The 24,293-nt window shown below is 33.9% G+C and overlaps 3 protein-coding genes across 4 annotated transcripts; 2 read left to right on the top strand and 1 right to left on the bottom strand.

Moving 5' to 3' along the window:
• The first annotated feature begins 5,106 nt into the window (after positions 1-5,106).
• On the top strand, positions 5,107-14,506 carry LOC21399286. Of its 2 annotated transcripts, none has more exons than XM_024163369.1 (17): positions 5,107-5,462; positions 5,928-6,126; positions 6,738-7,046; positions 7,138-7,227; positions 7,929-8,360; positions 8,500-8,607; positions 8,947-9,077; positions 9,183-9,315; positions 9,705-10,059; positions 10,154-10,668; positions 10,750-10,929; positions 11,008-11,166; positions 11,447-11,521; positions 12,229-12,412; positions 13,005-13,156; positions 13,452-13,667; positions 13,802-14,506. In XM_024163369.1, the coding sequence occupies exons 1-17, from the start codon at positions 5,230-5,232 to the stop codon at positions 14,450-14,452; spliced, it is 4,122 nt and encodes a 1,373-aa protein (XP_024019137.1). In that variant the 5' UTR covers positions 5,107-5,229; the 3' UTR covers positions 14,453-14,506. The 2 variants fall into 2 exon arrangements, with proteins under 2 accessions (XP_024019137.1, XP_024019136.1); XM_024163368.1 differs by having other exon boundaries at positions 7,878-8,360.
• A 224-nt stretch (positions 14,507-14,730) lies between these two features.
• LOC21399285 (putative Peroxidase 48) lies at positions 14,731-16,906 on the bottom strand. The gene is made up of 4 exons (XM_010094718.2): positions 16,512-16,906; positions 15,796-15,993; positions 15,537-15,702; positions 14,731-15,428 (listed from the first exon to the last, which is right to left on the bottom strand). Exons 1-4 carry the CDS (start codon positions 16,866-16,868, stop codon positions 14,935-14,937), a joined length of 1,215 nt encoding a protein of 404 aa, XP_010093020.1. The 5' UTR covers positions 16,869-16,906; the 3' UTR covers positions 14,731-14,934.
• A 2,800-nt stretch (positions 16,907-19,706) lies between these two features.
• LOC21399284 (U1 small nuclear ribonucleoprotein 70 kDa) lies at positions 19,707-21,444 on the top strand. Its single transcript, XM_010094717.2, has 4 exons — positions 19,707-19,825; positions 20,130-20,261; positions 20,392-20,447; positions 21,184-21,444. The coding sequence occupies exons 1-4, from the start codon at positions 19,759-19,761 to the stop codon at positions 21,415-21,417; spliced, it is 489 nt and encodes a 162-aa protein (XP_010093019.1). The 5' UTR covers positions 19,707-19,758; the 3' UTR covers positions 21,418-21,444.
• The last annotated feature ends 2,849 nt before the right edge of the window (positions 21,445-24,293 follow it).

Here is a 24,293-nt window from a genome sequence, read left to right as displayed (position 1 = left end):
TGACTTTAGGGTTCTTCTCATCATGATGTGATGTATGATGGATATTTGATTTGATGCATTCTTGCAAATTAAGGGAAATATATGTTAGTGTTGTGTAGACTGAAATACAATTAGCATTGTTGTTTGTCCAGTGACTAATTTTGAGTTTTAATCAAGTGATATTTTACAAGTCAAACTTTCACTAGTGGGTTGGTGATACATATAGTACAAATTATTATTCTCAAGTACTATAATATCATTGGTGAGATTTTTTTTTTTTTTTTTTTCTGTGTCCCCACTAGTCTTAACTTGAAAGTACACAGTAGTTGGTGCTTGACAATTGAGATAGAGCAATCTAGATTTCCTGTAAGGTAAGCCAATCGAGACTCTCATATGTACATGACATGTACGTGGAATGTCCGAGTCAAACGTATATGTACATGATATATATATATATATATATATATATGGTGAAAAGAAGTGAGACCCCACAAAAGCAGGTGAACCGGTTACGTATACTGGACTACGAATATACATATGAGGAAAAAAAAATCATGTTGGATAGTGTCAAGTGTGTGTTTTTGTTAATTGACTCTTACCAAACCAAATGAAAAGTTAGTCTTACTTTGCTGCTATCTTTCATGATTTTGAATTTGAAAGCTTTCTTTTAGTGTGTGTTTTTGTTAAAGAGGTAAAATATCAACTAAACCAGTGTATCTTTTAGTTTTTTAGTTTCTTTTTTTTTTGGGTAAATTTGTGGAGTCTAAATATTGGCCCATGATTATTGCCTAATGCCGATACAATATGTGGATCAATCAGAATTCATTAAGGGCATGTACAATTTTTTTGTTTTTAATAAAAAATCGGTTACCCTAGTTTCTTTTACATAAAAAAGCTGCTGCGCTGATTCATCATTGTGAGTGTCTATAACGCCACGGAAAGTCATGCTGCAACTCTCACATTGACGGTGTGTCCTTGTTTGTGATTGATTTTCTTTTGTGATTTTATTGCTCTCAGTAACATAGAATTGGGAGTACTTCTAATTCTTAATAAGCTTGCGGAGACAATCATATATTGGAAATGTTTGGTTGGTATTTGGTTAATACCAAACCAACCACATATTGTGTTCTTTACTTTTTAACAATACGGTTGGTTAATACGAAAATGCACTAGTAGAAAGATAACCAATTTTTATACCAACATATATGATGAAAGACATAAAGAGAGCGAGAGCCTGTACTTAATTATAAGTAATTACCATACTTTATTTATTTATATATTTATTTTTGCTATTATACCTACTGCTTGATTTGCATTAATCCAGTAATTAGTTCTTATTAGTAGTTCCATTCGTATGTATCATAAGATACTATAGCATCTAGACAACTGCAACCTTCGCCATTCATCACCAATCAAGCAGAAGTTAAGTGATCGTTAGTAAGTAACAAACAGTACTATATGTTCAAATTCAACCTAATTGATGATCTGATATATTATATATATCGGTGGTCCAAGCTTATAAATCCTGGTATAAATTAATATTCTGAGATTGTCATATTGGTCATGTATACGCATCTAATTTGTAACTTTTGGCTTTGCAAATGTGTATTTTCTTTGTTAATAGCTTCCTTTTTTTTCCCTTGATCCATCAGGGGGTTTTTCTTTCATTAAGTTATCGTGATGTTTGAATAATCTCTGTGTCGTTTCGTGATAATGATTGATATCTGCTATTTGATTTACTAACATTTATTAATTTTGTCAATTATTGATAAAGACTCAAATATTTCTCATGGTATATAGAATTCTGAAACGTATGTTTTATGTTTTTATTTGTCTACTTAGGGAGTACATATATTATATCTAAGCCAGGTTTTCTTATGTGTAAAGTTTCAAAACTCAAGAGGGAATCTATATTTATAGAAGTTATAACAACAGCATTAAAGTACATAAAATAACAATGAAAATTTTGGGCTTTGAACATGAGATAGCCAAGTAAACAAACTTGGTTACAGTCATAATTATATATTAGTATAGCTCATTTCAAGCTCGGAATACATGCGTTAAAAGTGTATATACCATAAATCACTTCACTAGATCTAGTCCCAGTTTCGCAACTAGTTTATGCGTTAACAAGGTGGCAAAAAAAAAAAAACTGTAGCAGGATTTACTTAATTCTTTGTTACAATGAGTACACGTCATTTTATTAGTAATTATCCTATTTATGATTATTCACCAAAGACCACTAATTATATTACTACTGTGCATTAGCAGAAACAATCGCATTCCATGAGATCGTGTCAGCCTTTTCATATCCATCGTGATAATATATATATATATATATTTATATATAAGGACGAGTTTTAAGAATTACGTTTCTATCGATAGTTATCATTAAATATAAGAATTTAATGACGCGTTGTGATAATTCTTTTAATTTTATTAATTGTTATAATTTTTTTAATCAATTATTTAATTTTTACAATTATTGAATTAATATCTTACGGTTAAAATAACATACATATTAATGAATAAATTATAAAATAACTATTAAAATCACATTTTATATATATATATATATATATATATATATGCATGTCAAGTGTCTAGGTTACCACAGCTGCCAAATGCTGTTGTAGCTTTCGAATACAATACAATAAGGTCATATTTATCTCCTGAACTTGAGTAAATTGGATTTTAAGGCCGCACTATATTCATAGCTCCTTTTCTTCGTCGGTCCCTGTTGTTTGTCATGTTTTTCTCATTAATTGTTGTTGATCATTTTATGTTTTTGTCGTTTTTCATGTTGTTGGTGGATTTCTCTTTCACGTCATTTCTCAATTTTTTTCTCTACTTTTTCATGTTACTATCACTTTTTTCATATTGTCTTGTTTCCTTCTCGCTTTTTGATAATTTTTTGTTGTTTTCCTCTGTGTTCCTTTTTTTTTCTTTTATCATTTTCTGGTGGTTGTATTTAGTTGTTGTATTATTTACGTTTTCATTTTCTTATCATGATTGAACCTGCTTAAGCTTCTTGAGCTTGATTAATACTTCCCGTTGGTTTATTCCGATCCGATCTAAATTTGATGCGGTTTATTGGTTTTGTTGTTGGATAAATACCAGTAAAATTAAGAAATCAAAATGAAAAAACACAATGAAATTAAGTATTTTTTTTTAAATAAACTTTTAAGTTCAAAATTTTGTGTCTTTGTTTGTTTTTTTTTGTTGGTTTTTTTATTCTTTTTTTAACTCAGGATATGTTGTACAGTACCAATCTGGCAATCAACAACCCTATAAGACCAGGAGCTTCAAACATAAATATCTTTCATATTATTATTTTATTTTCTCCTTCAAGTCAAGTGTATGTAAGACTTATTGAATCCATGAAAACAACCTTCAATCTCTTTTGAATTTTTTTTTTTTTTCATTCTTGACTTTTCAATCTTCATGAATTCTACAAAAATCCTCAAAAATTATCTCAAAACTCTCAATCTCAATTACTAGGAAATACTTGACAAATTATCTTCTCTTGAAATTGCAGGCTGAAAAATATTAGCCAACCATAAGGAATGAGACCTAGGTAAAGATAGATGTGCCATACTAGGGCTTGAAAGTATTTTTTTTTTATTTTTTTTTTATTTTAAGTCTTCAACTCACATATTAAACCCACCCGGATTTGAATCCTGATCACGCATCCGCACATACAATCACTTGAGCTAGTTTCATGAAATGGCTCAGCTATGTTTTTCAAGTTGTTCCATCTTAGACTAAACTTAGAGTAATCATGTTCTGAGATGAAGAGGTTTAGTTGATGGATTCAGAATCATTCTCGATTTACGTGTATTTTTTATGAGAGAAAATACTATAACGAGTCACGAACCATGATTCGAACCATGACACGAATCCTTAAACCAAACGCGGACCCAAAAGTGACTCACCTAGGTTTTGATGCACTTCTGTATAGTATTTGAAAGGATTGTTCGCGCAAGTCCTAGCCTTAAAGAGGGATTCTTATTTTTCGGAAGTGTTTAATTAGTGGTCCAAACTTTATTCGACTCGATTCACATTCTCAAATTGTTGTCGTTTCAGATTACTGAATTGTTTTTCCAATTCTTGTCGTTTCTCATTTGTGGTCTTTTTTTTTTCTTCTGCGAGGTTCCTCAGTTGTTGTCATCCATCTTTGTCCACAAGTTGGCTGTCGTTTTCAGGTTGTAGTTTTATTCTTATCGTCCTCTTTTGTTGTCGCTTCATTTTTGTTGCCTCGTTTTGTCCTTTATTGTCGTTCATTAAGTCATTGTCGTTATACTATTTCTTTGTGCTCGTTTCTCATTTCTGGTTGTTTCATCTTCTGTTGGCATTCTCTCAATTATGGTCGTTCATGTCTTTCTATGAATTTACGGTCGTTTTAAAATTTTATTATTTCTCGTCCATTTTTTTCCTTTAATTTTAGTTTTATACCAGTCTTTGCCTTTTACTTTGTTGACCGTTCATAATTTTCTTGTCAATTCTTTTTACTGTTATTTTCTTATTAGTTGTCGCCAAAATTTCTATAGTTGTCAATTTCAATTTTGTTGTCCTTTTATTTTAATATTCGCTCACCACTTGTTGTCGTTTATTTTTCTGGTCGTTTCTTCTTTGGTTTTCTTGTCATTTCATTTCTTATCGTTTCAGTTTCTTAACCGTCCTTTCCCCTCGTTGTCGTTTTGTTTTGATGATTGTTTTTCGTTTTGCTGTGTTTTATTCATTAAGAAAGAATGTTCTTTTCCATGTTTGATGTTTCCCAGCAAAAAAAGAAAGCATGTTCTTTCTCCTAGGAAATTTTTAATTTTTCGATGTTCTGAAAAATATGAGGTCGAAATTTCCTTAAAAAAACGACATCTTCATTTTGCATTCATTTTTTGAAATAACACCTGGTTTTTTTCTCCATAAAACGACTTCTCGTTTTTTGTTCTTGTAACGACTCGTCGTTTACTTCTATCTTGTAATTATAATGAAAATATGCGGTTTGCTTTTTAAGCGACATGCCGTTTTCTCTCATTAGTACTTTTACGTCGTTTTTTTTTTTAGACTTTTACGCCGTTATTTATTGGGGAAAAAAAAAAGGTTATTTCAAGCTCAAAAGAAAAGAAGGAAAATAAAACAAAATGAAATAAAAATTTCTGAAGGTTTCCCAGGTTTTCTCCTCGTTATTCCTGGAACACTCTCCATTCCGATTCTCAGTTCTTCCCTCTCTCTTGCTCTCCAATCTTGAAAATGGTGGAAATCAACGATTGCCCAGAAGAAGCTACAACAGCCATGGAAGACGATAAAGACGAAGAAGAAGGAGGAGGAGGAGGAACAAGAAGCAGAATGTTCGAGAAGCTAAAGCCGTACTGCTTAGAGCTTCTGGAGCTTCTCCAAAACCCAAAGAAGCATTCCTCCGCGATTCCGTCGCTTCTTGAATTCCTTCGCCAATCTCCACCAGATTCTCTTCAGCCCTTCTTCGAGTGAGACCTCTCTCTTCCTCGTTCAATTTTGCTTCATTGCCTTAAAGTCGTGAATTTTAATTTTTATACAAATTAACAGATGAAAATGCAATTTTTTAAACTGTTTGTGCGTATAGAAATCAATTAAAGATCAGCTTCTTAGGGTTAAATTTTTAATCTTTTTAGTTGCTTTTACTTCCAAGCTGGTTTTATGAATTTTGATGTTGTTGTTGTTGTCGTCTCTTTTTTTTTTTTTTTTTTTTTTTTTTTTGTGCTCGTTTAATCTTGACCCTTTTCAGGAAACTGATACGTTAGCGTATTTAGCCATTTGTGCTTTCTACAGATTATATAGTTATGCCAAATTATGAAAATTCGGTTACACCGGGGTTTTGGTTTGTCATTAATATTGTTTTAGGTGTCTACATCTTGTATATGTGTTTGTTTTTATGTGTATGGCTGATGTGTTTATTTGTATTTATTTTCCAGTTATGCTTTGTTCCCATTGCTGCTTCTACTGGATGCGGCGGTTGCATCTAGATCCCCGCAGAAGGTTGATTCTGAAGGTAAATTTGAAAGCTCTAATGGCTCGAAAACGCCTCCCAAAGTCGGTGATCAAGTGGCAGAAGGTGTGCTGCAGTGTCTGGAGGAACTTCTCATCAAGTGTCATCTAGGATCAGTGGAACAGGTAATCTGATTTGAGATATAGTTTTTATGTTGATATTTCAATTTATATTTAATTATGGCCTAATAGTTTAGTCTAAATCAGGCAACGACTTAGTACCAAGATGTTCTTTGTTGTATATTACGATTACAAGTGGTCTATGTAATTCCTCCTTCGAGCTGGGAGATGGAGAAATTTTACAAAGAAGAGTTATTTTGTCCTGTTTCCTGTTGTATCTCTCTGTATCTCTTAGATACTTTTGACTCACTTTTCAACTGCATAATTGGACCGTTCTAATTAAAATTATGAAATGGTTGTATTCTGCTTCTGTTTGTTCTATTGCCTTTTCAAGACCTTGTTTCCTGTTTGTTTTTTAATAGAAAAAGATTGTTTCTTCACAGTTCGATATTCCTATCATACTCATTCATGCCTGAAGTTGGTAACTAAAGAGAGTTTACTCTTAAATATAATGTCAATTGACACAAGTGGGGCATCCCTTTTTTAATATTATTATTTTATTTTGCTTGAAAGTCATATGACAGTTTATATCTTATCTTAAAGACGCACTTTATAATTAATAAGGGGTAGTTTTTGTCTAAAACTTAATGAGTGGTAATATTAATATCCTATTGCAGATGGTTGTAGTCATGAAAAAATTGACTTATGGGGCTCTACTTTCTCCATCTGATGCTTCAGAAGAGTTCCGTGAAGGAATCATTAAGTGTTTCAGGGCACTGATTTCAAGTTTGATTCCATGCTCCGATGAGTCCTGTACGTGTAAACAAACCTTTCATCTGCCATTGCTTTTAGACAGTAGAGATTTGAAAACCATGCCTGTTAGATCTGCAAAGTATGATTCAGAACCGGCCGAATGTTTAATTGCATTTCTTCAGTCTCAAGCTTCCTCGGCTGCTGTTGGACACTGGCTATCTCTTCTTCTCAAAGTATGTGTAATCACTTTAGTTAACGATTGGTTGACCTGTAAACATAATGTGTTTTCTTATTTTATTATTTTCTTGTGGTTTTGTACAAAAGGCGGCTGACACTGAGGTTGCAAGAGGACATAGAGGCAGTGCAAAGCTTCGTATTGAAGCCTTTATGACCATGCGTGTGCTTGTTGCTAAGGTAATGTCTTTGACTGTTAGTAACGAGTTCCAACCTTTGGAGATTTGACGTCACACTCAATCAACAAGGCCTGGAACTTAGAAGGCGTAAACTAGTTTGTCACACTCAATCAACAAGGCCTGGAACTTAGAAGGCATAAACTAGTTTGTCACACTCAATCAACAAGGCCTGCAACTTAGAAGGCATAAACTAGTTTGTCACACTCAATCAACAAGGCCTGGAACTTAGAAGGCATAAACTAGTTTGTCACACTCAATCAACAAGGCCTGGAACTTAGAAGGCATAAACTAGTTTGTCACACTCAATCAACAAGGCCTGGAACTTAGAAGGCTTAAACTAGTTTTTAGTTTTTACTATGGTTCCGAGTTGAATTGGCATCAACATAAAATAGAAATTTTAAAACAACTAAAAAGTTCTCTAATATGCAAATTTTTTCACTGTAAGTTTATGAAAATTTTATTTATTTATTCAGCTTTCTAACTGGAAAACTTAGACATATCCAACTTTTTTGAGCTGTGCATCATTGAAAGTGTCATGGGTCGAGTGAGTAAAATGTTGGCTAATCCCAATGCATTAGATTGCTTTTGCTTGTCCAGTTGTTACTTCTGTGTGAGAAATTTTGGTTAGTTTCATCCACAACATTACTGCAGGTCGGTTCTGCTGATGCATTAGCTTTCTTTTTACCTGGCATTGTTAGTCAGTTTACAAAAGTTTTACATGCCTCAAAAGCAATGGCTAGTGGAGCTGCTGGAAGTGTTCAAGCCATTGATCAAGCGCTTAGAGGTTTGGCTGAGTTTCTCATGATAGTTCTACATGATGATGCTAATATGGCTAGCCTAGAGACTTCCCTGAAAACTACTGCTGATATCATTTCAAACAAGTCTATGTCCACCCAAGCATTGATGGAGGAGCTCCGTAACTTGCCTTTCAAGGCCCAGCAAAGTCAAAGCAGATTTGTAGCAGGAGAACCGAGTGGTCAAGAGCCGAAAGTGATTAGTCCTGAACCCGAACTGAATGAACATAGAACCGACTCTAGAAAGGGGATTGGAGATCTAAATGTAAGTCGTACAAAAGACTGGATTGAGAAAACTTCAGCTCACGTGGATAAGCTATTGGCTGCGACTTTTCCAGATGTAAAATATTCATCCCTTTGAATTCATGCTAGTTATTCATTGGCTTGTCGCAATTCATTTTTTCCTCCCCTTTTCAATGTTTAAACTGGTAATCTTGCTACTTAATGAGTAAGTCTTTCATCTTTCAAATGTTTGCCAGATGTGCATTCATCCAGCAAAAAGAGTGCGACAAGGACTCCTAGCTGCTATCCAAGGTCTGCTATCAAAGTGCAGGTGCACGCTGAAAAAGAGCAGATTAATGCTTTTGGTAAGCCGAAGAAACAGATGATTCAGTTTCTTCAAAATTGATTTATGTCCTCTTGTAAAACAGTAAGAAAATATATCTTATCATGATATGCTCTAGAGACCTATATTTCTACGCCATTCAAACAATATGAGTGCAAGGTTCCTCTGGAACCCAAGAAAACTGGCCACCAACAAGAATACTATTTCGTTTATTGTGGCTCCATGCTACCTAGACTTTTCCCATTTTCTCTTTTATGTTCTTGTTTGCACATAAGGATTACCCTTTAACCTCTCAAAGAAATGACACGAGGTGCTCTCTTCCTCAAGTACTTATTGTGTGTCACAACTTGCCTTTGTGTAGGAGTGTGTATGTGCTTTGGTTGTTGATGAATCTGAAGAGGTTTCAGCAGCTGCGCAGGAGTTCCTTGAACATTCATTCTCATCGATCGGCAACAAGCAACTGGAGCAGGATGTTGCAGATATTTTCAATAGGTTTGTGCTTCATTAATAGGAGATGATCTTGGACTTGATTGAACTGACCAAACTACTCTATGAGAGGATTTTTTACGGCTAAATTAATAATGTTTCTTTGACCAGACTCATTGATAGGCTCCCAAAAGTAGTGCTTGGGAGTGAGGAATCTCTAGCAATCTCACAAGCTCAGCAGTTGCTCGTGATTATATATTATTCTGGTCCGCACTTTTTAGTTGATCGTCTCCTTCAGTCTCCTGTATGTGCTCTTTTTTCCCCTTTAATTTGTGATACCGATTATTTAGTTCTCACATCAGAAAATCCCATGAAACATACGGACTAATGCACTCGATGATTATGAATTTAAGATTTGAAAGAGAGAGAACTCGAATTGACTCAGGCTAAATGATTTGGTCGCTCATGTTGTGTCCCCTTGAAATGTACTCTAGAAATTTAAATGACTCTTTGTTATGTTCCACTGCTCTTGCATCAAACTAGCTCTCAGTCTTGTGGGTTCCAATCATTAACATTTTAAGTTGTATGTACATGTATAGTAATGACTAATTTTGGTTTGATAATTTGTTCTTTGAACTTAAATAGATAGGCTTTTTTTAATCAAGTTTTTTATGACGTTGGTTTATATTTTAGGTAACAGCTGCTCGATTCTTGGAAGTTTTTTCCCTTTGTTTTAGTCAAAACTCTGTATTTGCTGGTTCTCTTGACAAGCTCATAAGGACTTCCTCCATAGGATATTTTGACTCTGTTGCTGAGCTGAAAGCCTTATCTAATTTGACTAGCGATCCCCTGACTGCAATATCTGCTACTCCTAAAGTTTCGAAGCCCGTGATTGGTCAAGAAAAACAAGTGACATACCTGGAGGAAAACACACAGAAGAATTACGAATTACCCCGCATGCCTCCTTGGTTTGTTTATGTTGGGAGTATGAAACTCTACCAAGCTCTTGCAGGAATTCTAAGACTAGTAGGTTTATCCTTAATGGCAGGTCATTTCAAGACTTTGAATTTACTTTTCCTTTTTAATCTTCTATCCTTTTTTTCATACGCACATCAGCTAATTTTACTTCTCTTTCTTGCTAGACTTTAGAGGTGGAGTGAATTTGTCGCTTGTTACCGAAATTCCTCTTGGTTACTTGCGCAAGTTGGTTTCTGAAGTTCGCATGAAGCAATATAACAAAGAGAATTGGCAGTCTTGGTATAATAGAAATGGTTCAGGACAGTTGATACGACAGGCGGGCACTGCAGTCTGTATTTTAAATGAGATGATATTTGGTATATCGGATCAGTCAATCAATTGTTTCGCAAGGATGTTTCAGAAGTCACGGATAAAGGAAAAAGAAGTTCAAGAACCCAATTCATGTTTTACTTATAGTCGGCCTTGTAAAAGCATGCTTATTGAATCAAATTGGAAAGTTTCATGTGAAAAGGGCATAAGGAATCACCTGATAGACTGTGTTGGTAGAATATTACATGAGTATCTATCTCCAGAAGTCTGGGATCTTCCAATGGAAAATAAATATTCTGTTGCCGATCGTGATTGTGAAGATGGTGATATCAGTTTACATGTCTTCCGCGATACAGCTATGCTACACCAGGAAATATAAATCTTCCTTCTCTATTATGTTTGCTTTGTGAGTTATAAATAATTGATTCTAGCTTTGTTTTTCCTCCAACAGGTTATTATAGAAGGAATAGGCATCATTAATATCTGTCTTGGGGAAGATTTTTCCTCCAGTGGGTTTCTTCATTCGTCACTGTATTTATTGCTTGAGAATCTTATTTCGTCAAACTACCATGTGAGAAGTGCTTCTGATGCTGTTTTACACGTCCTTGCTGCAAAATCTGGATATCCGACGGTAAGATTTTGTTTGTGAAATATACCTGTGTTTTGTGATTCATTAGGCTCTGACTTTTTTCTTCCAATGATCTTATAGGTTGGTCACCTAGTATTGGCAAATGCCGATTATGTGATCGATTCGATATGTCGGCAGCTACGCCACTTGGATCTTAACCCTCATGTCCCGAATGTGCTTGCCGCCATGCTTTCGTACATTGGAGTGGCAAATAAGATATTGCCTCTGTTAGAAGAACCGGTACACTTTCTACACTCGACGTAATAAATGTTTTAATGGTCCTGATTTGTTCAATTGCATAGTTTAAGTTTCCTTCGGTTTTTGGTTTTATTTTTGGTGGTGAGGATTTGAGGAATGAGAGAGGAAAAAAAAAAAGATCTGTGATTTGCGCAGGATTATAATATCATGAACCTTCTTATGTGTGCACCTTTAGTGATGATATGTTGAATTAAATATGAAATTTCAACATATGGATGCTTTTTGGTTGTAATGCTCATTATCTGGTGTATAAAATTCGCAGATGCGCTCTGTCTCACTGGAACTTGAAATTCTTGGTAGGCATCAACACCCTGAATTAACGACTCCCTTTCTAAAGGTCGTTTTTTTCCCCTTGTTTATGTAGTTTGTGAAATATCAACACTTCAAACATTTTTTTGGTTTTCATTTTTTTTGGGTGCTATTCAAACACTTGTTAGGAGCTATACTATGGAACTATAGTTCGTGACCACATTTACTCTTTGGACCTGAATATATTCGAAGTTCATTCAGCAGTTATAAATTTCTCAGTTGCTTAGATTGATAGGGAGAACTATCAAGAATGACATTGAAAGAATTGGGTGAGAACAAACACTAGAATTTTTTTTTTCTTTTTTCCATCTATTACTGGAAAGGAATGGAGAAAAAAGAAAGGAAATGGAGATGAAAACTTTATCCTAAACATGTTAACTAGTGTTTTAAAAACACATTTTTATTTTTATTTTCAATTTTGTAGCTATTGAAAAATGTAATTTGTTGCGTCCAGTTTCAGTCTTCCTTGATGCTTGTGTTATGGCAAGCAGATGAGTGGCTAGATAAACTGGCAAAGTTTTTGTTTAGTTGCGTTATAGCCTTGTTGAGCTAGTATCTGATTAGATTACAATCACGATCATACATTTTGATTTGAACAGCTAACTAGTGATCGCTGACATTGTAATCAGTGATATGTATTGTCGTCCAATCGCTTATTCCTAAAATTTATGTGTTTGCTAATATAGAACTATTATCTCGTTGTTGATTTTTTTTTTTTTTTTTTTCACTCTCTAGGCTGTTTCAGAAATTGGCAAGGCATCAAAGCGCGAGGCCAATTTATTGCCTGAACAAGCAGAGTCCTATTATTTGCATGTTAAGACTGCAATATCTGATATTGAAATGAAGGAAATGGCAGAATCCGAACAGCTTATGGAATTACATGATAATTCGGACATCGATATGCATGACATGGAGACAGGTGATTACTTTTGTTTTCTATTTCCTCTTTCTATCTTAGATGTGTGTTTTCAATTGTTGTCTTTCTGCATGGATTTAAATGTGAAGTTATAGGTCTATGGTCATAAGATATAACTGTAATAAAGATTCAAGATGATTGAGAAAATTACATGGACTAACAAAATATGTGCTCCGAATATAACCAACTTTTGTGTAAATATTTATCTTTCTTCAGTCAGCCATTTATATCACTAGAAGTTGTTGCAATCTCTACCCCTCGAACCAATTGAATGGGAAAATGAAAGGTTAAAAGAGAAGAAACAAATTCTTGGTTTCTGCAAATTTTATTTTTATTTAATCTTCAGTCTGCCATTTATATCACTAGAAGTTGTTGCAATCTCAACCCCTCGAACCAATTGAATGGGAAAATGAAAGGTTAAAAGAGAAGAAACAAATTCTTGGTTTCTGCAAATTTTATTTTTATTTATTCATTCTTTAAGTCAATGAGTTATGATATATATAGTACAAAGGGGCCTTTTGAGATCCTAGTATTATACTGAAATTGTGCATCCGTTCTTATTTGTAATGGTGATGTATTTCAAATTTTCATGTAGAGCAATGGGAGAACCGTTTGTTTAAGTTGAATGACTCAAAGAGATATAGACGGACAGTTGGATCTATTGCTGGTTCTTGTATTGTGGCTGCAACCCCTCTACTAGCTTCCGCGAATCAAGCTGCTTGTTTGGTGGCTCTAGATATAGTCGAGGTACCATACTAGTCCATTGGTTTTAGACTTTATGAATCCAAAGAAATTTTTTTGCTTCTAAGATTCTGACCTTGCAAAGATTATCAATTGCTTCAACTTTGTAATGATGGTATACAAAACATGCTGCAAAACAAATTTGATAATAAATTCGAGCAGAAAGATGAGTCATTGAGATTTGCCCGCCCTTTTTTCTTTTTTTTTTCCCCTTTAATTTTGACAGGAACTAGATGAGTCTTTGTTTGCATTTCCATTATTTTAGTTCGTTTTCCAACGTTTTCTCTTTCTGAATATGAAGGAAGGTGTTGCGGCATTAGCAAAAGTGGAAGAAGCATATAGGCATGAGAGATGCACAAAAGAAGCAATTGAAGAAGTGATACGATCGCATTCATTATATCATCTTCTAGATACTCTAGAGGCTGCAGAAGATGGAAGTGACGAGAATAGGTTACTTCCAGCGATGAACAAAATATGGCCTTTTCTGGTTGCGTGTGTTCAACACAAAAATCCAGTGGTGCGTGGTTATTTATTTCTCTATTATGCTTTCCTCAAAAGTTTTATTGCGAATGTGGATTTCTTTGTTAGCGTTTTACCAATCTTTAACTGATGCATATTTGACGTTTGTGTGATTTCTTTTTCTGTTAGTAGGCTGTTCGAAGATGTTTAAGCGTGGTAAGCCATGTAGTGCAAATCGGTGGGGGAGACTTCTTTTCTCGTCGCTTCCATACGGACGGATCTCACTTCTGGAAACTCCTGTCCTCGTCCCCATTCCAGAGAAAGGCCAATTTGAAGAAAGAAAGAATGCCTCTGCAACTTCCGTACCGAAGTGTTTCCACTTTGCCGGAAGACTCGATGGCTGAAACTTCCAATCTGAAAGTCCAGGTTGCAGTGCTCAACATGATTGCCGATTTGGCCCGGAACAAAAGGAGCGCTTCAGCATTGGAAATAGTCCTCAAGAAGGTCAGCGGTCTGGTGGTGGGGATAGCATGTAGTGGCGTTGTGGGACTTCGCGATGCGTCTGTGAATGCCCTTGCTGGACTTGCGTCTGTGGACCCTGACCTCATCTGGCTTCTCTTAGCTGATGTTTATTACTCCATGAAGAAGGCAGATATACCTCCACCACCAACCACAAGTTTACCAGAGATCTCGCAAGTACTACCACCGGCAGCATCACCAAAAGATTACCTTTATGTACAGTATGGAGGGCAGACTTACGGTTTTGATGTCAACATTTCGTCCGTTGAAACAGTTTTTAGGAAACTGCATTCCATTGTTTTCACTCACCAAATGTACAGATAAAACTTCATTGTCATAATTCCTTGTACAATTACCATTTTGTAGAACTTTCTGTTCCTTTTTTGCAAATAATAGTAATATTAATTGAAAGAACGTTGTATATATGCCTATGCTCAACATATATACAACGTTCTTGGTCATCTTTGTCGGGAACTTCCTATATAGTGCTGAAAATACAAAAGCTAGGCGCGTTACTTGATTAATATGATGTCAACACGTTACATTTTCGCTACCATCCGCCATCGATAATGGCAGGACAACGGAAACAATGGAATGTGGAAAATCAGGCACATCCTTGGACAGACGAAACTAAAGAGTTCCACAGCTAAATCATGATTTACATACAGCTCTTTCAATCAGATTAGTAGTGACAACTCTTCATTGTCATCGAATCAATCTAATGTGAGATGGGTAAAATACAGAAAAAATGAGACTATACGTACAATTGTGAACAAAAGCTGAAGTAGCTCATCCTTGCAGGACTATCACTTAGCGCTGAAAAGAGGTAAGGAGCAGTTCAGTCGGACCCGACCTTGTGTACCAGTAAGAACATTGAGGTTTGACATCTTCATCATCGCTCCCGCAAAGTCAATTCGGAAGGTTGATCCGTCATCAGAAGCATAAGCTCTAACCAATCCTTCAGTCTTCTTAGCAGCCATCAATTGTTGATCGGCAAAAAGTAGCCCTCTTCCCATCAACAACCTCTGGTAGTAGTGAGTATCAAAATCTGCCCCAGAAGGCACTGAGGATGATAATTCCTCAATGGACGGCCTTCCTGAAGCAGACTCACCAGAACCTCTTGAGTGCATGCGTTCAAACAATCCATTTCTACTAAGAGTGCCATTATCTTCTCTGCACCTCAGTCTCATCTCATTGAGGAAATTGGGTGCCAAAGTGGGATCAGGTTGACCCGTGCCATTGAAGTTGTAGAGGCGATTGTGAATGAACTCACAGCTCATCTTCCCAATGTTGTGCCCTCCTTCAGATGTGAACCAAAACCCAGAAAGCATGTCACGACTAAAATCCCTCTTTTTTCAACTCTTATCTAACATAGAAGATCAAAAGCAGAGGGCTTGGATAAAAGTACCTAAAAGACTAACAGTCTCTCTTTCATTAAAACCTTTGAGTGCAAATAGATGTAGTATCTGAGTCAGATCATCATCGGGTTTTGGAATCTCAGCCAATGCTTCATCATGGTAGGATCTAATGCTGTCTCTTCTACCTGTAAAAACGGGATAGAAGGGTCCACCAGCCTGCGATTCACACACAAAAGAACATATGAGAGAACCCCAAAAAGAGGTGGAGAAAACATGACTTGTAAAGAATCAGAACAGTATACAACATACGAGGACAATGCCGTCTCTTGTGGCAAGAGATATAATATCAGCGCAGGAAACCACTCCTGGACAAACTCTTTCCAATTCCCCCTTAATATGATCGATTTTGTCCAAACTTTTCAAGGTCCTATTAGGAACAGCGTCCTTTTCGGCTGAGTAATTTTTGTCCCCAAAACTATCATCCAATAGGATTGAAGCATCACATCCCTAATGAAAGAAAAGCAAGCCCATTATGAAAGGAGGATCAACAACACTATACAGTTTAAGCACAAAATCTTAAGAAAGCAATCCAGTTTACAGAGCAAAAAGTTGTTAAAAGTAACTGATCCAGATTGAAGAATCTTAAAATATAGTAGATGAAGTACACTACGAGCAAGGTCACAATCAGAATATTTAGAAATTATTGTCATTATAGAAATTCAATACCAAATTAAAGTGCTAAAAGAAAAGCCTCCATGTTCTTAACTAAATGAAAAAAGAACAGAACTACTGGAAACTGAAAACACTCAGTATCCAAATAAAACTTCACAAATGAATCAATACCAGAAAAAAGAAGAAGAATAACATCCAAGAATTAAAGCCATGCATTGACAACTTAACTGAAGGAAAGATCGCACAGTTTCAAGAATCGCAAAGCAGAAACTAAAATCAAGATCAAACTAAGACAGAAAGTAATTAAAACAATTAAGACCTAAAAAAGATCAAGAAAAAGAATCGAAACCTACATGAACGAAGCAATCATGGAAGAAAAGGCGAAGCAGAGCGGGGGAGACATCCTTGTGCTGGGAGTAAATCTGCGCCATTGTCGACCCCACGATCTTCTCGGCGTCGGGGCACGAACTCCGATAGAAGTCGTAATCGAGACCGGTTCTGACCGAATTGAAGGAGAAGGAATCTTGAACGGACGCCAAGGAGACGAAGGAGGGAGATTGCGAGTAAACCAAACAGTCTTCTCCGGAAGAAGAAGAAGAGAGACTCACAAAGAATTTCTGTGGGTCGATTCTAGGGTTTGAGAAGGTGATGAGAACGGCAAAGATGGATATAGCGAGGATTATCATCCCATTCACCTTCTTGAGTAACATCTTTCCACCTAGAGAGAGAAAGAGAGGAGAGAGAGAGAGAGCGCGGGAAATGTAGAAGAACAGATTGAGAGAGACAGAGAGAGCTATTTTATAATGTGAGAAAAACAAACGAATGAAAAGACGAATTTATCCTTCTTTGGTCAGGCTAAGTTGGGCTTTCTGGAAGGGCATCCTTGGGTTGGGAAAATAGGGACCCGTTTCGACAGTTGGACACAGAGGGCGTCAGAAACGACATTTTTTTTTTTTTTTTTTTTTTTTTTTTTTTTTTTTGAGTAACTACGTCGAAATTAATTATAAAAAAATTATTGGAAACGACAAATAACCAAAAGAAATGGCAAGGAAGGAAAAATAAAAAAAAAATAAAAAAAAAGAAGGAAAGAAAAATGATATTGGAGAAGCAATAGAAAACGACGGAAACTGAACGGCAATTAATAGTCATGTTTATGTTAGTGTAACTTATTTTCTATAACTCCACTAGATTCAAATTAAAGATAAAGGAAGATGAAACACTAAATAAAATAAAAATACGGTAGAAAATATGTCAATATAAAAAGCTTAAGAAAGTATATAGGACTATTTTTAGTTATAGAAATTAATAGGTCATAACTTGTCAAGTTATAGTTTATAATCAGATAAATTATAGATAAACTTGTCAAGTTATGGTTTATAACCAGACAAGCTATGAATAAAAACTGTGAATTATGGATAATAACTTGTCAAGTTATGGTTCATAACCTGACAAGTTATAGACGAAAACAGTAATTTGGCCTATTTATTAACTTATGTAAATTATTAGCCTATTAATTTTGATTCATCTCAAGTCTTGACCTATTTCTCTCTTTCTCCCAATAAAATATGAGAAAAATATATAATAGAAAGGTTCCTTTAACGATTAGAAAAGTTTATTTATCGTAGTAATAAAATTTCTAACTTAATCTTTATTTTGTTTCAACTTTCTCTTTTAAAATATCCTTTAACTATAAGAACATTACATTCATAATCTTAATATTATTTGAATTTTGTCTACTTTTTTTCAAGTTTCATAGTGATATAAGTGTAACAACTTTTCTATGTTATTTTTGAAAGGTTAACTTCAACTCTACAATATTTAAATCCGAATCAATGATCAAGAAAGATTAAATATTAAAAAAAATATTAGGAAAATATAATTGAGAAGTTCCTTTAACGATTAGAAATGTTTATTTACCGCGGTAGGAAATTTTACTACCATGGTAATAAAATTTCTAACTTTATTTTGTTTTAACTTTCCCATTTAGAATAACCTTTAACTAGAAAAAAATTACGTTTATCATGCAAACAACTATATTCAATACAAAAATAAGAATTGTCACCTAATCTTAATATTATTTGAATTTTCTTACTCTTTTTCAAGTTTCATAATGATATAAGTGTAACAATTTTTCTATGTTATCTTTGAAAGGTTAACTACGACTCCACAGTGTTTAGATCTGAATCATTGATCAAGGAAGATTAGGTTAAAGAAAATATGAAGGAAAATGTAACGGAGAGATTCCTTTAATGATTAAAAATGTTTATTTACCGCGGTAAGAAATTTTATTACTACGGTAATAAAATTTCTTATATAATATTTGTTTTGTTTCAACTTTCTCGTTTAGAATTTAACTAGAAGAATATTATGTTTATCATGCAAACAACTATATTTAATACAAAAATAAGAATTGTTACTTAATCTTAATATTATTTGAATTCTCCTACTCTAATTCAAGTTTATTAGTGATATATTGTAACATCTTTTCTATATGTTATCTTTGAAAGGTTAACTACGACTCTATAGTGTTTAAATCCGAATCAATGATCAAGAAAGATTAAAGATTAAAGAAAATATGAAGAAAATGTAACGGAGAGGTTCCTTTAACGATTGAAAATGTTTATTTACCGCGATATTAGTTAATCTTTATTTTGTTTTAACTTTCCCATTTAAAATATCCTTTAAGTAGAATAATATTACATTTACCACGCAAACAACTATATTTAATACAAAGATAAGAATTGTTAAAAATTCTTAAAATTATTTGATTTTTCCTTTTTTTTTTTTTTTAAAAAAAACGACCCCGAGATATAATAAATAGCAGAAAACAATATAATAGCAAGAGAAGAAAAGAAACGAAGCAACCTGTAAAACGACAATGAATGATAGAAAGGAGAGAAACGACAGCGCTGTATAAACGACATAAAAAAAATAAAAACGACAAAAAAAATCCGCAGAAAATAAACAGAGCCTAGACGACAGATAATAACTTTTTTTTTTTTTTTTTTTGAGGAAACAGATAATAACTAATAGAAACGGAAAGGAAGGATAAAACCACAATAACTTGGAAAACGATGGCCACGTGAGAAACGACAACATAAGGAAATTAACGACAGTAGAACCATAATGGGATAAAATAAAGATAACATAAATAAAAACAACAAATAACGTCAAAAATAAAAATAAAGGACATCAAATTTAAAATGGAAACAAATACTTATGCCACGCAATAACTTGAAACGACAATAAAAAAATTTGAAAATAATGGACAAAATGTCAATGCAAAAAAACGACCTCAAAAGATACAAACACTAGAGCGAGAACGAGTCAAAACGACAACGAAGCTGTCGCGCAACCACTTAGGCTTTACTGGTATCATCGTCTTCAAGGGCCTAACTCTCTGGGCCTTTGAAGGAAGTTGGTTCTAGAAGCCCAATTTTGATCATCGAAATTACATTATTATTCATTTCTACACCGCTTTAGATGATGAAGAATAAAGGGCACAACGGAGATTCGCTTTCCGTGTTTAAGAGCATTTTCTCGTCGTTTGTTTCGAGTGTCTCCTTCTCTGTCTCTGTTAAGCACACCTGAAACTTCCAAATGGGAAGCGACCGGAAATCCAAGGACAAGAAGAATAGAAAGAGAAGCTCTTCTTCAGATTCTGAAGGTACTCACAAAAATCTTTTCTTTTCTTTTCATTTTGTTTGTTTTTTTTTTTTGTTTGTTTCGTATAGTTCTAATGAACATGGAATATAGGAAATTTTCTTAATTTTTTTAGGTTTTATTTAGGTTTGTTCGCATTAATTATAAATTTTGAGCTACAATGAATGAATTTATGGTTCTTTTTTAAACTACGCAATTACAAATTTTCAATTTATAATTTCTGCTGACCTAACTGTAATAGTATCACATTTTTCTTCTGATACTTCTTTAGGTTTTTTCCTTTTTTTTATTTTGGTGGTGAAATTCAGAGGAGGGAAGAAGAAAACGGCATAAATCTGAAGATGAGGAAAGGAAAAGTAGAAAGAGTGATAAGAAAGAGAAGGTAAGGGATAAGGACAAGAAAAGCTCGCATAAGCACTCCAAACGCCATTCTGATAAAGGTATATCGTAATACATACATGAATATATATATATTGAGAAAAGAAAAAAAGGGGAAAAAATTGGTTTACGACTTGTCCGAACTTTCAGATTTGAGGTGTTTAATATTATTTGTTTGTTATTCTGTATCAGAAAGGAAATCCAAGGATAAGCACAAGGGTAAACACCGAAAAGGCGTTCGCGACTCAGTAATAATCTTACTCAGTTTTAATGTTTTAGCTTTGTACTTTAATGTCTAATCATTTCTCATGCTTTAATTTGGGTTTCTTTTCTTAAATTTTCCATGAACTTGTACTTTCACCCATAGACATTGCTAATCTCTAGTCATAGTCTTAATAAGAGTTAAAACGAGCAGAAACTCTTCTTTTTTTTGCTTCAACAATGCGGCATTATTCGAAAAGGATAGGGTCTTTATGAGATTTAGATTTTTGGTTGTGTCTAAAATTTGCAAGGTTTCTGATAGTTGGGTATAATAGGGTGTCTGGTTTGATCATTCTTGTTAGTTAATTAGCTGGAATATTGTGCCTGAGTATTGAGTTAAATACAAAAAACCTGCGGAAAGACAGCGAGTGTGTGCTCAAGGGAAACTGAGTGCTTGAACAAACTGAACTGACTGTGTAACCTCAAATTTCTGTCTCTTTTAGAGAGCTGGATTATTAACATTAAAAAAAAAATCGTCTAAAGAATTAGAAGCTATCAAAATGTTTGAAATGTGAAAGCTTTTGTTTTGTTGCATCTTGATATCAGTACTGTTTGGTAACATTAAGAAAAATGAACTTTAAGCAGAAGTAGTGTACATTAGTCACGTGGTATGATTTTGAAATTTTGATCAGTATAGTTTTGAGTTGGTGAGCTGTTTGTATTTATTGTGTTTGCTTGAACATTTTGATTTTGTGACGAAAATGTGTATTTGTCATCTCTCAGAAACACGAATTCCAAGAGCTCTCCAAGGATGACTACTTCTCAAAGAATAATGAATTTGCCACATGGCTGAAAGAAGAGAAGAGAGTGTTTTTCTCCGAGTTGTCATCGGAGTCTGCCCATGAAATGTTTTCAGATTTTGTCAAGGCTTGGAATGAACAGACACTTGAATCCAAATACTACGAGGGCATTGCGACCGGACCCAGGAGCGCTCATAAGTGGAGAATCAAAGAATGAAAATATCATCATTAGCAGCAGCTGTTCATTCCTTTTTTTATTCCTGCTTCTGTTTTCTTCTCGCTATATGTTGTGCTTGCAGTCGTCTTAAGAGTTAAGGTACCCGATATATTCTTGTGGTTTGCATGAGCAATATATTTACTCTTAAGCTTATTTGTGTTATTACTACAAAAACATACCAGAAACATGAAGTGAATAGATGACATTTTCATGTTACTTTCTGTATGTTCCGTGATTATGAGCAATGCCAATTTTATTAACTTTTATTTATTTTTTTCCGGATTTTATTTTTATTTTTATCCCTGATCATGAATTTGACAAGAGATTTTTTTCTTATAAAAAAAAATTTAGTAAAAATAATTGTGGTAGTCAGCTTGACAACTTGAAATTATACAAGTATAATATTCATGTCACGCTTTTTGTTGAAAATTGGAGCATGTTAAAATTCAAGTTTTAATGCCACGTTACATGATTCCCGCTCCGAACCCGCTCCGAACCGTATTAGCGTCTCTGTACATTCTCCCATTCAATTCATGTTATTATTCATTGTCAAGTTTAAGATGAGTGATTGAAAATGCTAAAACTAATAAGTTGAAGAACTAATCGGTCAAAAAGAAAATTTTAGGTACAAAACGATTACTTATCGAAAATTAAACTTTGCATATGAATTTAGCCTCAAATGGCCATCTGAGAGAAAATCATATGAAATCACATGAAAAACAATAAAACTAAATAGGACAACACAACTAGCTCGTGCTTTGTATGGACGAAACTAACGACCGGCACAAATTGAGGTCCAAGTGATACATGTTTTTTTTTTTAAAAAAAAAAAAAAAAAAAAAAAAAAAAAAAAAAAAACCTTAGTCAAATGAATGTCAGAATTAGAGACGAGGGGAAAAAGAAGACGAAAGGAGTGGGAGTATGGGAGACTACTTATAAATGAATATGCTTTTTTTTTTTTTTTTTTTTTTCCTGATAGGCAATATATAAATTATTGTTATACAACTTAGCATGAGTCCAAATCAGGGTTCAAACGGCAAAATCCTAGGAGCTGGTTTTTTTTTTTTTTTTTTTTTAATTGGGTTAAACATTACATCTGAGTCTGAACTTAATGCAATTTTTTAAACACTCAAATATAGATTTTGGTTGGGTTAGATTCAAACCATTTTTTATTTTTGTACAAACAAACATTAGTTAAACTTGAACATGAGATTCAAACCATTTGAATTCACTTGCCAAACGAACCCTAGAAGTGATTTGTTGAATCAAGTGGGTAGTACTTTGTCCCGACATTTTCTGCTTTTCAGCATGTAACAATAGAACAAGTAAAGATCTCTTCTCTTAATCTTGCGTCCCGTACGACGTTCTCGCTCCTCCATTTCGTCCCTGCACTCCTTTGGAATCTTTTCTAAGCACTCCACGAGCTTCTTTAGTCTCTGCGTAGAATCAGGTGGATTCTGATTATTGGTACACAAGCCAGGACAAGGAAGTGAGGGAGAAGAGGGTTGGTTAGCACAAACGACATTAAAAACATTCATACTTAACACAATCATCATTATTAAGAAAAATTATCCCTTGTGTTTTCCCTTCATGGCCTGCCTTCTTTTCTCTTTTATTTGTTTATAATTTAACGTAAGAGTGTTCGCTATTGTCTATTGATTTGGAGTTGTTCTTGTTTTTGTTTTTTACGTTTTTTGAGAAAAAAAAAATGAAAACGATTCTAAAACGACGTTTGACACAATTAAAGATAAAAAATGAAAATGAAAATGATTTTTTAATTTAGTGTAAAATAGGAGAGAAATGAAAAATGACTTTTAGTCATTTTTCATTTTTTATTTTCGTTTTCTCCTCTCTAGAGCAGAGAGAAAGAGAGAGACATTAATGGATTTTTTTATACTGAAAACAATCTTTTGATAAAATTACCAAACGCATTTTTAAAAATAATTTCTATCTAAGATTGAAAACGTTTTCATTTTTATATAAAAAATAAAATTATTTTAGAATGAGTTCCAAACGTACTTTACTTTAGGTTCATAGGGAAGAAACTTTAGATTGAAAGAATTCTTGTTATATATACATAGCGACCAACACATAAATATAAAAACTACGTCATTTAAATTTCGAGAAGTTAGCAATAATAAATGGTGTATTAATAATTTCAACAACAACAAATTTAAAAAAATGGTGTATTTATAAGCACGCTAAGGGGTAATATTTAAGCTTAAGGGAGTATTTTATTAGTGAGAGTGTGACAATATCGATTGCTATATTATTCGTATAGAGGTGGAGTTTCTGTAGGACGATTAGGTATGTAAAACTAAGAAATAATTTAGCATATACACCAATTATCATGAATAGTTTATGATATTTTTAATTAATGGAGAAATAAAATTTAAATGTTTTCCAAGATATCAATTCCTAATGACATCATTCAAATGAAGAAGTTAACAATATCTGGTAACTTTAATTAATTAATTTGAAATTAATATGCTGCAGTAGAGATTCTTAATTTAATTAGCGTATAAACGTTTAGTTGTACACCTATTTATCTACGATTTTGGCCTTATGTAAAGACAGTACGTGCATGGACAGTAACATAATTTGAGTTAGTTAAGCAGTTCTCCCATATGCTTAATTTGTGAGGAGATAAGTTAATAATTGTTAGGAGATAAAGCCAATAATAATTTTATGTTTTAACAATTTTGATCACATGTTAAATTATGGAGCCTAATGTTTTCCTCAATGATTAGTGGCGGAGCCACTTTAGGCGGAGTGGGGTAGCCGCCTATTTGTCATCTTTAATTAGTGTATAAATCTATTATCCCATGAGAGTAATATATGATTTTTAAAGGAGTAATTACTACATATAGTCTCTA

This window comes from Morus notabilis, unplaced genomic scaffold (genome assembly GCF_000414095.1).
Source record: "Morus notabilis unplaced genomic scaffold, ASM41409v2 Scaffold1154, whole genome shotgun sequence".
Taxonomy (NCBI): Eukaryota; Viridiplantae; Streptophyta; class Magnoliopsida; order Rosales; family Moraceae; genus Morus; species Morus notabilis.
This window is presented reverse-complemented; position numbering and strand designations above follow the sequence as displayed.

Bases quoted from the DNA above. Each gene is read 5' to 3' on its own strand.
- LOC21399286 (XM_024163368.1), top strand. From the start codon at position 5,230: ATGGTGGAAATCAACGATTGCCCAGAAGAAGCTACAACAGCCATGGAA. The intron at 9,078-9,182 runs GTTTGTGCTTCA...TTCTTTGACCAG, and splicing joins GTTGCAGATATTTTCAATAG to ACTCATTGATAGGCTCCCAA. The intron at 10,060-10,153 runs GTCATTTCAAGA...CTTTCTTGCTAG, and splicing joins AGGTTTATCCTTAATGGCAG to ACTTTAGAGGTGGAGTGAAT.
- LOC21399285 (XM_010094718.2), bottom strand. From the start codon at position 16,868: ATGTTACTCAAGAAGGTGAATGGGATGATAATCCTCGCTATATCCATC. The intron at 15,994-16,511 runs GTAGGTTTCGAT...TTCTTTCATTAG, and splicing joins TCCATGATTGCTTCGTTCAT to GGATGTGATGCTTCAATCCT. The intron at 15,429-15,536 runs GTACTTTTATCC...TCACATCTGAAG, and splicing joins AGAGACTGTTAGTCTTTTAG to GAGGGCACAACATTGGGAAG.
- LOC21399284 (XM_010094717.2), top strand. From the start codon at position 19,759: ATGGGAAGCGACCGGAAATCCAAGGACAAGAAGAATAGAAAGAGAAGC. The intron at 19,826-20,129 runs GTACTCACAAAA...GGTGAAATTCAG, and splicing joins CTCTTCTTCAGATTCTGAAG to AGGAGGGAAGAAGAAAACGG. The intron at 20,448-21,183 runs GTAATAATCTTA...GTCATCTCTCAG, and splicing joins GAAAAGGCGTTCGCGACTCA to AAACACGAATTCCAAGAGCT.